Source organism: Lagopus leucura, unplaced genomic scaffold (assembly GCF_019238085.1).
Source record: "Lagopus leucura isolate 7727_CA_CO unplaced genomic scaffold, USGS_WTPT01 Super-Scaffold_100001, whole genome shotgun sequence".
NCBI classification, from domain to species: Eukaryota; Metazoa; Chordata; class Aves; order Galliformes; family Phasianidae; genus Lagopus; species Lagopus leucura.
The window spans coordinates 102,849,510-102,862,554 of record NW_024962262.1 but is presented as its reverse complement, the minus strand read 5'-3'; the positions used below and the strand labels follow the sequence as shown (position 1 = coordinate 102,862,554).

At 38.7% G+C, this 13,045-nt stretch overlaps 1 protein-coding gene across 4 annotated transcripts in view; it reads right to left on the bottom strand.

Moving 5' to 3' along the window:
* TULP3 (TUB like protein 3) overlaps window positions 1-13,045 on the bottom strand; it is a 34,950-nt gene that overhangs the window by 17,457 nt on the left and 4,448 nt on the right. For 2 of the 4 annotated variants that reach the window (XM_042866622.1, XM_042866624.1), the window contains exon 2: window positions 2,064-2,115. In XM_042866622.1, the coding sequence (XP_042722556.1) occupies window positions 2,064-2,115 (52 nt within the window). Of the gene's footprint in view, window positions 1-537; window positions 731-2,063; window positions 2,116-3,488; window positions 5,124-13,045 lie in introns of those variants that run through there. The other 2 variants (XM_042866625.1, XM_042866623.1) reach the window with 2 other exon arrangements.

Below are 13,045 nucleotides of genomic sequence, written 5' to 3'. Positions count from 1 at the left end.
CATCATAAAGATGGATGAGAGACATATGCCCTTAATACGTCAAAGGTTTATTCTAGATTCTCCATGTGATCAAAGATGCTAAACGCAATCCTGCTGTATCTCACAAGAATATTCTGCAATTCTTATCTCAGTTCCTCTAAACGTTAAGGAAAATTGCTTAAGCATGACATCTGCTACAAACAGTAATGAATCCATTATGTCTAACTGTGATCTGCTATTGACCTTTAGTGCTTCAGAAAGAATGGTACTACTGGTGTAAAAGGAAGACTTTCAAAGTTAAAATTCAAACTTAAATATACAATCCGAAATAAGAGACTGTTAGCATTTCTTACCAAATATCACCAACCTACAGTGGGAATGGGGTGTTAAAATATATTTTAATGGAAGTTTCTAGTTGTCAGCTTCGTTGATGCTTGCAATCTCGATCAAATTTAAAAAAAAAGGGAAAATAAACAAACAAACAAAAAAAAAACAGTACCACAGAAAATTCTGAACCCTGAATCAAATTGTGGAAGTATATGAACTCTATGAATTTACCTCTCAGTTGCTTAACTGGCAGTTGCTCCAAAGGAATTCTGTGATTCTGTGAATTCCATCCAGCCCAGCAGCTTTGTTTTGTTGGAACAGTGATGCATCTCCATGACAATATCTCAAACTGGCATACATTGACCACAGTGCCTAGCAATAAGAGCCACTTGTTGCTACTGGCTCATACCCCAAGCCAACAGTCCTGAAACGGACATCAAGGTTCGTCAACAAGTAGTCAGATCATCCTTCTTATGGGAACTTGTTATTAAATGGCATTTAGCACTACGTTCTCCTTTACAAATTACTTCCAAGACCTTTTTCTCAAGCTAAAGCTTTTCATTATCTTATTGTTTTCTCTTTACAACATGTGTTATTAGAAACTTTACAGGTAGCTTTTACAAATACAACCAAGGATATTTTTAACTCCCCAACTCTGAAGTGTGTTAGATAAGTGTCCATATGTAAACGGAGGTCAAGTCAATAATGAATCTGTCTGGATTCAAAGCTATATAAACTCAAATTAGAAATAACAAGTTTTGAGAAAGAGGGCTATTAACTGATGCATTAGTTCCCTGAAAAGTGTTATGTCTTGACTTAAAGATCCTCAGATGAGACAGAATTTCTAAAAAATGTAATTTCAACACAACTTTATGTTCTACCTTGATGAATTTAATCTATAACATAATACAGTGAATTCCGTTTCATGTGAAATGGACAGCTGAATAATTATAACAATGTCACAACTTCTAACTTTTAGGTAAGCACTTGAAATTTCAAACAATGTATACTTTATTGATTTGATGATCTTAGCATCCAGCAAACAGCACCCAGCTGCTTTAAAAAAAGAGACAAAATCTAATATTAGATAAATGCTTGGCTGCAAATGTGTTGTTTCGTTTTCTTTTCATTTTTTGTTTCTTTTGCAGGGGACAAAAATAACAGTAAGTAGAAAGAAACCGGATATCTTTTTCAAAAACAGTATTACACATCTTTTGGTTGCTCAGGGAACCTTTTACTTTGAGACTCAAAATGCTAATTACTTACAGTTTCCAACCTCATTATTCATTCCTGCCTTGTAGTGATTCAATCCCAATGAAATGAGTAAGACGTGCAAAAAATAAATGCATAAAAGAAATCAAATCTACAAGCCATGCAAGCTATTTAATAGAAGTCAGGCAGAACTTTAATGAAAAATGTTAGCAATCAGTTCTGCTTTTATTCTTCAGACCATTTTTAATCACTTCACATCCAGTTCTCAAGCATCTATGACACTATGACTTCATCTGCAGCCTTGCATATCACAACAGAAACTGAACAATGTGGCCTAGACTCATGGTTGCTATTTACCTTATGTAGTTCTGAGCAACAAATTACAAAGTAAATGACAACAGGCCAGGTGATCAAGAGAAAAAGTGGGAAGTGAGAAGAAGGGAGAAGAAGAGAAAACAAGGTCTTTAGCTTTGCTTTCTAAAATAAGATGACTAATGTTTGTTTTCCTCACATTTATTTTTGCCAGCTTATGCACAACCACTTACTTGATTCTCTAGTTTCAGCTGTCGTAGTTTCATTCCTTCATCCTCAAAGATACTGGAAAGAAGAAACAAATAATTATTACTAGAAATTAGTTTGCATAAGAAAATATGACATCCACAGACTACAACATAGCTGTCAAGACTTCAAAACAACTGTAAAGCATGATTTCTATCCCATAGGAAGACCAAGTTATAAGGCATTATAAAAGAAACATACCTCATTTTCTGTCACAAACAGGACCAGTGATTCAGTCACTGAACTAAACTGCTCTAAAAACATTTTGTAAGCTAAAAAATTTTCATTGCTAACGGACAGATTACGAGCCACTACTGAAGTGGGCTTTCAGACAATTTACAGCTGAAGACTTAATGAAGTTCAAAGCAATTCATCGTAGTCCCCCTTCATACAGTACCCAACTCCAAATTAACTCACAATTTTAGGTTTCACTGTAGGTCAACGTTACATTATTTTCTCCTTCTACCAGAACTACTCTTAATATCTGTGAGTATATGCAACTATTCAATTCCTGCAGATATAAGAAACAATTATCTTCCTATTTATTTTATAGCTAATTTTCATAACAACTCCATTTTTTAGTTTTAAGATGTGATCCATATAGTCTTCTCTTTCCTTTTAGATGAGAATGAATTATTACAAAAACTGCAATTTAGAGCTGTCAACTCTAAAAAGAGAAAGTTAATTAATTGACTTGAACACATACACATTGCCTATCATAGCTGTACACTTCCTACATAGCTTTGATAAAGACCTCTCTTGAAGTGAAAGAACAATACTGAAGGAAGAAGATATTTAATACAGGAAACAAAACCTATGTATTTTCTGATGGCATGCAGGGCTAGCCAAAATTTCAATTTAAAAAGGAAATTCACTGTCTGGTCTAGGTGCAGAAATGACCAGTGATGAGAAGTTACAAGCTGGCAGATGGTGCTGAATGTAACCCCAAAAAGGAAAACTGAAAAAAGACACAAGGAGAGAGGTAGAGTGAGGTTTCCACAAAACACAAGACATGAAGTTAACTTCTATTCCTTCTTGCCTCTAAGTTAAAAAATTTGAACTCTGTTGAGGAAATACTGGGTACTTTCAAGTTAAATATTCCAGAACTATATCAAAACAAAAAATGAAATGCAAAAACAAAACAAACAAAAAAAACAACTCAAAGGCTGAAATACATGCATATGCTTTGTCATTTTCATAGCTAAACAGATTCCCCAACTCAGAGAAATAGGAATATCATGCAGAAGAAAAAAATTAAAAATAATAATAATAAACTGAGATACCTGTGCTATCAAAAAGCTTTTGCTACAAATTATGAACAGATTGATAATGAATTTTGTTAGCTAATGCAAAGAGAATAGTGTGAATTTAATCTAAATCTATCTTTGTAACACCATGTTGTCCATACTTACATAATACAGGCAAAAGTTGTTTGCAGACCTGTCATCCACCATATTCAGCAGTGTCTTGCAGATTTTCTATTGCGCACTGTTCCCCGCCTTACAAACAGCGGGGTTGCACAGAATTCAATTAACACACTTCAGTGACCACAAGTCAGGTGGTTAACTGTACATTTATTTAATACAATGTCCGTAAGCAATTACAATCTCAGTTAGCAAATGCTCAACAGGTAACAATTCCAAACATATACTAACAAACAAATGGTCTTAGCAAAGCATACAACTTGCTAAAGGGCAAGGGCGCATGCTGAATGTGATGTGCACTCCTAGCTCCCCACCAAACCATTAGATAACTCACGGAAACTCTGAAAGTATATGCCACACTCCATGAATTGCCAGGTAAAGGAGTCTGTCAAGGCATGGTATTTGACTGAATTCCTTGAGAGAGGGCCATAACCAATATCCCCTGGCAAGAAGGGAGATTTCTAAATATTGCTAGGGAGAGTAGTATGACCTGATGTTTGATGGTCAGTTCAGACATTGGTGCATGTAGTGTGAAGGTCTCAGTTCAGATGAGAGGAGATCCTACTCAATAGTGGTCCCTACTCTGCTGGCATTTGGTCTCTGCTGATACTGTTACTTAATTGCTACAGTGCATGCTGCTTCTGCAGTGTGAGGTTAGTCTTATAAGCTATGTGTAGCCCGCTTCATGAAAGAGCAAGGCCTCCCCTGGTTCCTGCAAGAGTTGGTTACACTTCTTTTACGCCTAGAGCCATGGAACCACATCTGTGAGTGCTGTCATACGGTTTTGGCTTGGTGCAGCACCGGCTTGACGTGAAACAACATGACAACAGTGTGGCACTACATTCAGCCAGAAGTTGCTGGGTCAGGCTCTTGACATCAGTTCAGATCATGATCAAGAGGGGCAGTCGGGTTTATCGGTTCTCTCAGCAACACAACTGCCATAGGCTATGCACCAAGACAGCAAACAAGATGATTATGCAAAAAACTGCTATCAGACCTTTGACTGGTCTTCACCTAATTATGTCGTTCCCTTCAGCATACCTTTTCAGGAGAATCCCACAAACCCCATCATGCAAGGGGCTTGGAAATACATCATTTTAAAGTCTCTTCAAACCCAAGACATTCTACAATTCTGTAATACCACTAAATGCAAAACAACCTAACACTAAGTGAAATACAGGTGAAAAGTAACAAGCTGTTCCAGTTAAAACAGTTGAGTAGGAATACATTAGACTTGGCCAAAAGGAATTCTTTCAGAAATTCATCTTTTTGGAAGTGACTATCCACATGTCAGATATAACGAGGTAAACAATGATGCAGTCTAGTATTGATTAACTGCCGCTAAATTAATGCAAAAAAAAAAAAAAAAAAAGAGTATTTATCAGTATAGAGGAATCATAGAATCATTAAGGTTGGAAAAGACCTCAAGTCCAATAGTCAACCCATCAACACTATGCCCCCTAAACCGTGTCCTTCAGTGCCGCAACTACATGTTTCCTGAGCACCTCCAAGGGATGGTGATCCCACCACTTCACCGGACAGTCTGTTCCAATCAACATCCGTCCACTCTTTCTGAAATTGTTTTCTTCCTAATACCCAACGCAAACCTCCCCTGGTGCAACTTGAGGACACCACCTGAGTACTGCATCCAGTTCTGGGCTCCCTAGTACAAAAAAGACAAGGATCTCCTGGAGAGAGTCCAGCAGAGGGCCACAAAGATGATAAAGGGCCTGCAGTATTTCTCCTATGATGAAAGGCTGAGCAAATTGGGTGTGTTCAGCCTTGAGATAAGACACAGAAGGGATCTGATTATTGTGTGTAAGTATCTTAACTGTGGGAGTCAAAAAGACATGGCCAGCCTCTTCTCAGCAGTCTGTAGAGATAGGACAAGGGGAAATGACCATAAACTGGAACAAAGGAAGCTGCACACCAATATACAAAGGAACTTCTTCACAGTAAGGGTGACAGAGCACTGGAACAGGCTGCCCAGGGAGGTTGTGGATTCTCCTTCTCAGGAGACATTCAAGACCTGCCTACCTGTGCAGCCTGCTGTAGGGGACCTGTTTTGCAGGGGGGTTCAACTAAATGATCTCTAGAGATCCCTTCAAGCCCCTGCAATTCTGTGATTCTGTGATTTCCTCTAGTCCTAGTTACCTGGCAGAAAAGATCAACTCCCATCTTGCTACAACCTCCTTTCAGGTAGTAGAGAGCAATAAGGTTTCCACTGAACCTCCTCTTCTCCAGAACAATCACAGTTCCCTCAGCCATTCCTCATTCCAGACCCTTCATGCACTTCATTGCCTTTCTTTGGACGCACTCCAGCTCCTTCTTGTAGTGTGGGGCACAACTGTACACTGTACTCAAGGTGCAGCCTTACCAGTGCAAAGTACAAGAGGATGTCCCAGTCCCCTAGTCTTCCCTAGTCCCAGTGGCTATGGTAATTCTCATAGAAGGTGGGACACCACTGGCCTTCTTGGCCATCTGGGCACACTGCTAGCTCATGCTCAGCTGGCTTTCAACTAACCCCCCCAGATAATTTTCTTCCCTGCAGTTTTCCAGTAACTGTGCCCCAAACCTGTAGTGATGCATGGGGTTACTGTAATCAAAGTGCAGGACTTCGCACTTGATCTTGTTAAAGCTCATACAACTGGCATCAGCTTATCAATATAGCCTATCCAGATCCCTCTGTAGAACACTTCCTACAAGCAGATCAACACATCCTCCCAACATGGTGTCATCTGCAGCCTTACTGAGGGTGCACTCAATCCCCTTGAACAAATCATCAATAAAGATACTAAACAGGAGTGGCACCAATATTGAACCCTGAAGAACACCACTAGTGACCAGTTGCCCACTGGATTTAACTCTATTCAGTATAACTCTCTGAGTCCAGCTGTCCAACCAGTTTTTTTACAAGGGAGACAAACTTTTGTTTCTTAATAAAGATATTCAAATTGTATTACAGGGTAAATGACACAGGAAAGGTGAAATAGTCACTCAAAAGAATTACCTCCATCTATCTTCAGTTTCAAAACAAGTATTTGTGAAAGCATGAAGCCCTAGAATAAAATTATGATCTTCTGAATGGAATGGAATATTATTTGCACTTTCATATCCACATAAACACTCTTTGAAATAAGATAAAAACTAATGTAGTAAGAGATTGTAGCATGAACAGGAACGTAATAGTAAAAACAAGAAGTAAAGGATGGAAAAAAAGTTTAATTATGGTGAAACAGACTAAAGCATATGTTATCCCTTTTTCAGAAATAGCTTAATGCTGTTTTGTTTGACTAGCTGAGCTTGAGTCATCTATGTACCCTCACCACAAAGGTGTCCTACAGTACTGAGGGCTGTGTTTACAGATGACACGAAGTTTGGCAGGACTGCTGATCTGCTCAGTGATAAGAATACTTTGCTGAGCGACCTAGATAGGTTAGATCAATGAGCTATGTCCAATTGTATGGTATTCAAGAAGGCTAAATGCTGTGTGCTACAATGGTCATAACAATCCCAAACAGAGGCAGAAAGCTGCCTAATAAAAAAAGATCTGGAGCTGCTGGTCAACACCCATCTGAACATAAGGTAGCAGTGTGCTCAGGTGACTAAAAAGGCCAACAGCTCCTAGCCTTCACCAGAAATAGTGTGGCCAACAGGACTAGGCAAGTAATTGCCTTTCTGTATTCAGCACTAGTGAGACTATACCTCAAATACTGTGCTCAGTTTGGGGCCCTCACTACAAAGATGGATATTGAGCTGCTTGACCCTGTGCAGAGAAGAGTAACAGAGCTGGTGAAGGGACTAAAAAACAAGAGTTATAAGGAATGACTGAGGGAACTGGGGCTGTTTAGTTTGGAAGAGGAGGTTGGAGGGGAGATCTTATCACTCTCTAAAACTACTTGAAAGAAGGCTGCTCCAAGTAGGTTGGTGCTCTCTTTTCTCAGTTGACAAGTGACAGGATGCAAGGCAACGGCCTCAAGTTGTGTGTGGGGAAGTTTAGATTGGTTATCAGAGAATTTTTCCACAGATAGGGTGCTTAGGCATTGGAAAAAGCAGCCCAGGGAAATGGTGTAGTCCTCATCCCTGAAGATATTTAAGAGATGTGTGGATGAGGCACTAGGGACATAGTATAGACACAGACTTGGAGAAGATGGTTGTACTGAATGATCTTACAGGTCTTTTCAAACCTAAATGATTCTAAGATTAGGGGTAACACCGTCAGCAGGTCAAGGGAAGTGATCCCTTCTCTCTGCACAGCACTGGTGAAGTCAGTGCTGCGGCCACTACTGGGCCCCCTGGAAAATATGGATGTACTGGTGCAAGTCCAGCAAAGGGCCACAAAGCTGTACTGAGCGACTGGAGCATCTCTCATATGAGTTGAAAGAGCTGAGTTTGATAAGATCCTTCTGGAACCAACTCCTTTGCAGGCTGAACAAGGTATATAAACAGCCAATGAGAAGGCATAAAGAAGATGGAGCCCCTAGTGCCTACTGTCAGAACAAGAGACAATGGGCACAGTTTGAAACATAAAAAATTCTATCAGAATAAAAGAAAATGTTTTTTTCTTGTGAGGCCAGTCAACACTGGAACAAACTGCATATCGAGGTTGTGGAATGACCTTCTGTGGAGATGCTCAAAAACTGAGTGAACACCACCCTGTGCAACCTGCTCCAGCTGACCCTATGGAGCAGTGGGGTTGGATGAGAAGATGACCAAAGGCTCCCTCTAACTTTCTGTGCCTCTGCCTCTGTGATTCTGCCTGTCTGGGTTCTGGAGATCACAAGATAAACAAATAGTTTAGAGTCCAGGTTTCAGAGGATGACTTAGATAACAATAAACTGTTATCAAGCTGTTACAAGAAAATAATACAGAAACACTAGCCTCACAAAATGATTTAACTATCAGCTCAGGACAGTTTTGACTAACACACTGCTCAGTATTTCATACATTGTTCAAAAGCAATACATCAGGTACCAAAAAAAAAAAAAAAAAAGCATAGCTCCTACTTCCTGCTTCCTGGAACAAGGGAATGAAGCAATGAACTTAGAAACAGTAACAAATCAGTTAAATGGCACAAAATCTCTAATTCAGGTAGACAGCAAAACTTCTATGAAATTTACCACTCTTCATGCCAAATTGCACTTGTTCTATTTTCTGTCAAAATAAAAATGAAGGAAATAAATGAAAAGAAAAAATCTGAATTAACATTCTAGAACTCACTGTGGAGTTTCAGTCCATGTCCAGCTTTTTTTTTTTAGCTTGAATGGGAAGCTATTACTAAGACTGAAATGGCAAAATGTGATTTCCATCCTGAAGTAGGATACACAGCTACTAGATTCAGATTCTTGTCCTACTTTTCTCTGGAATTTCACATAAGAATGTTTAATGGGAATGGAGTGTATGAGTGATGAGACACAAGCTGTTGGATGATATCCCATAGATGTTATGTTTTGAAGAACAATAGAAGTAAGGGTAAATGTTCTTGCAGTAGACTAAGAAAACACTTCTAGGCATGTCGGCAAATGCATTCACAGAAGCATTCATTCTATGACCCAATTACCACACAGTCAACAATATTACTGTGTAGATTGTCCAACTGTGTCCCACTGACAGAACAGGAGACTGAAGCAATCCCAGTTCAAGTCTATCCACAGAAAGTTTTCTTACACCACAAAGTAATAAAACAGTAGACTATCCAGGACTGGAAGGAAACCGTGGAGATAAACAAGTATGACCTAACAATACAAACCAATTGAACTTAGCTGCTCATCATACACCACTGTCCTATAGAACATGACTGTCCAACCTTTTGGCCTGCCTGAGCCATACCAAGCAAACAGGAATTGCCATGGGTCACACAAAATGCATACAAACTCAATGTATTTAAGTAACAAATTTTACATAAAAAACAGGGAGGAACAAAGGCATAAAACTAGTTGGATGTCTAACTTTGTTTTTGTGGAACTAATGCATCAGATTGGTTCAATGGCAGTGGTTGCCATTCCTAGTGACTTCTCCATGTGTTCATCCCAGATTTTTGATTAAATATTACTTTTCCTGTGCTTCATCCTTGACAATAATTGCTCACAAATGTACGTACTGCCAAAAAGTAATGACATGAATAAGGTGTGACTGTGAAGTGAGGGATATTTTTCTTTGGTAAGAGAGCGCTTATGCAAGTCTGGTAAAGAGACATGATCATTTTTTTTTCCTTTTTTTAAAGTTGAATGTCCGATGGCAACAATATGCATTTAATGTGAAAATCTGTAAGTCATACATTTTTGTTGGCCAAATGGACTTTCAAATATAAAAAAAAAAACCAAAACCCTGAAATCAGAAAATCTAATCTCAAACTTCTTTATCAAAATAGAAAGCACACCTGCATATTTTTCACTGTTCATAGAACTGTTTTAGGCAATGTATCAAAATGCATGAAATTATTTGACATAACTTGATCTTGCCATAATTTAAGTTTCATTCCAAGCACTAATATTGTCAGAAACATAGTACAGATAAGTTGATTTTCACTTTGAAGACACATGTTCAACTCATTCAAATGAGTGGCCAAATTCAGCAAAAATGCTAAATCTTTGAGCCATTTTTAATCTCCACATTCTGGAACAAATTCTCCTTTTGATTCCAGAAAGGACATGACTTCACTTTGCAAAGTCTTTTAGCATTTTACCCTGAATTAGCCACCTTCATTCAGAAAAGTCAACGATGACCCCATAATCAGCATCTATGCTTTTAAGGAACTCCTAAAACTAGTGACGATTCAGTCTCTTGGGCTTTATGAAATTCACAGCTTTGAAGATTTGCGTGGCATCCATTTTTAAAGCTTTTACACATACATTTTCTTGATGCTTGATGCCATGATATTTTATCTGAGTTAGCAGAGGTAACTGCATCATCTTCTATTAATCTTGCAAGTCCCTTTTTTTTACCAACAACCACTGGGGCATCATCCATCAGTAGCTATACCACATATGTTGACAAAGAAAATTGCTGTAATTTTTTCTTTTTTTTTTTTACTGCTTCATTCAAAAGAATAGATTTAGTTGTGTCTTTCAGTGGCATCAAAGAAGTCATTTCTTCATTTCTTCAGTGATATCATATTTGTTATCAATATCTCTAACAAAAACAGCAAGTAGAGCCGTATCTGCAGCATCAGTAATTTAATCTATCATCAAAGAATAAAATTTGAAATTAGCAGTTTTACACTCCAAATCTTTTTCAATAGATTTTTCTATTTCTTCACTTCATCTGTCCATAGTCAAATGGACATATAATATATAATTATAATGTAATATAATCAGTCAAATGGACATATAATATTGTTTAATATTATAATAATAAGTAATAAGTTTGTCATAGACAAACTGATTTTAGAAAAATCTGCTTTTTCTTTTTCTATCATAACACATTATATCTGCCATGCTTTCTATCCATCTCTTAACAAACTCACCTAAGTAAATGGTTTTAATTTCTTTGCAGATTTTCTATCACATGACTAGCTTTTATAACAGAGTTTATGTGAGTTTTAACTTTTTTGAAAATGTTTTGTTGAGGTGCCAGACCTTTTTCAGTTCCATTAATTCATCTTTACGAAGCATTCCTTGATGTGCACTGAATTTGGCAGCATGTTTCTGCATATGTCTTTTCAAATTGTAATCTTTGAAAACTGACACTATTTCCTTACAAATTAAACACAGTGCTATTTTATATTATTTGTCTGCACTGCACTGTGCTCTGCTTGTGCCCTGCAACTAGGCCAGACCAGGCTGCTCGAATGGGGCAGACCTGCCGCCATGATGATGCAGCAGCAGGGGGTGAGGGCTACAGAATGAGCTGAGCTGGACTGCATGCGGGCTACAGGCCAGATATGCCTGCTCTAGACCCATCTCAATCTTCACAGCCCTCCTTTGAATACGCTTGAAGAGTTTTAAGTCCTTCTTACACTTCAGCACCCAAACACACACACAGTGCTCAAGGTGATGCCACAGCAGTGAAGAGCAGAATTAAACAATCCCTTTCCTTGACCAGCAGGCAGTGACGGACCTGATGCACTCCAGGATTCAGATGGTCCTTTTGGCTGCCAGCACATACTGTCAACTCAGATTCAACTTGCCATCAACCAAAACCCCCACTTCCCTTTCCATGGGGCTGTTCTCCAACCTCTTGTCCTTCAGTCTGTACATATATCTAGATATGCATCTGCATTAACCTATATGGCTACTGTATTAGTATATTATATAACAGTTGCATAAAGATTTTGTATAGAAATAACTTATACCAGTCATACCATCTCTCATGTCAGATCAGAGCACTTCTCCCTTCTACTGATGCTAATATCAACAGTGGTTTAGAAACAAAAAAAAAATGCAGAAGAAAAAGACAAATACAGTCTTTATAAGGATGGGTCCTCAGTAACCTAAAATGTAAGAGAAAATAATTTATTATAAACTGAAAAGACAATTCCTACAATCTACAGTTTTATAAAGACTTTCAGTGTTCTAACACTCGCAATTACTGAGTGCAAATTTTGTGACAAGAACATGGTTTTGCTACTTTTTCCCTCTCTTGCCACTGCTGTCTACATCGTAGGAAAAGCGAGGATTATTTCTTCATTCACACTTATGAGAGTTAAAATTGTTTTTTTTTTTTCCCCCAACCTTACATACCAGCTAGGGTATGCTTAGATAAAAAGATAAGCAGATAGTGAGAGACTCAACTGTAAAGATTAGAGAAATGGATAGTACAGACATGATAAACAAGAGATAACAAATTACAAGAGAGAGATTAAAAATTGGTGGAATCGGGCTGTAAATACCATAGCAAGCCCTAGATAGATTGTGAATCTGGAGTACTGCAATCACAAAAAATATTCTCTTCTTGGAATATGTCTCAGTCACGTTTATTCAATATTAAAGTGTAAAAATATTAAATATCAAAAATGCTAAAAATGCAATCAGTCAGTCCCTAATACAATGATATCACATTCTGATGCACATGTTGTAAAGGGCAGGTTGTACAGGGTCTCCATGTAGAAGCAGATGTCCCTGGGGTTAACGGTAACTAGTGCAGGATTATGATGGTATGTGGGCGCATGTCACCGCCGGGCTGCTGCCACTCGGCCCTCCCTCGTACAGTGGGAGGAGGCAGGGAAGCCGGTGACACTTTCAGCAGGACTGGCCCGGGCCTCCAGGCATTGCCACAGCATTGTCTTACTACGCCTCATTGTGTCACTCGCCTCCAGCGAAAGCTCCCATAACAGAACAGACCAGCAGACCTGTGCCTGCGCAACCAATTACGGGAAGCAGAGCCGGGCCTAAAGGTAGGTATGGCACAGAGCTGGCAGGCGCTCCTCTTTGCAATGAAAGCTCATGGAACAGAATATCCCAGAAGCTATGCTAAGAAACACGGAAGAGAAGGAAGCGATATCAAGCAATCAGCATGGCTTCACTAAGGATAAATTCCACCTGACAAAGCTAGTGGCCGTTTATAATTTTTATTTATTTATTTTTAAACTCAGCACTGGTGAAGTC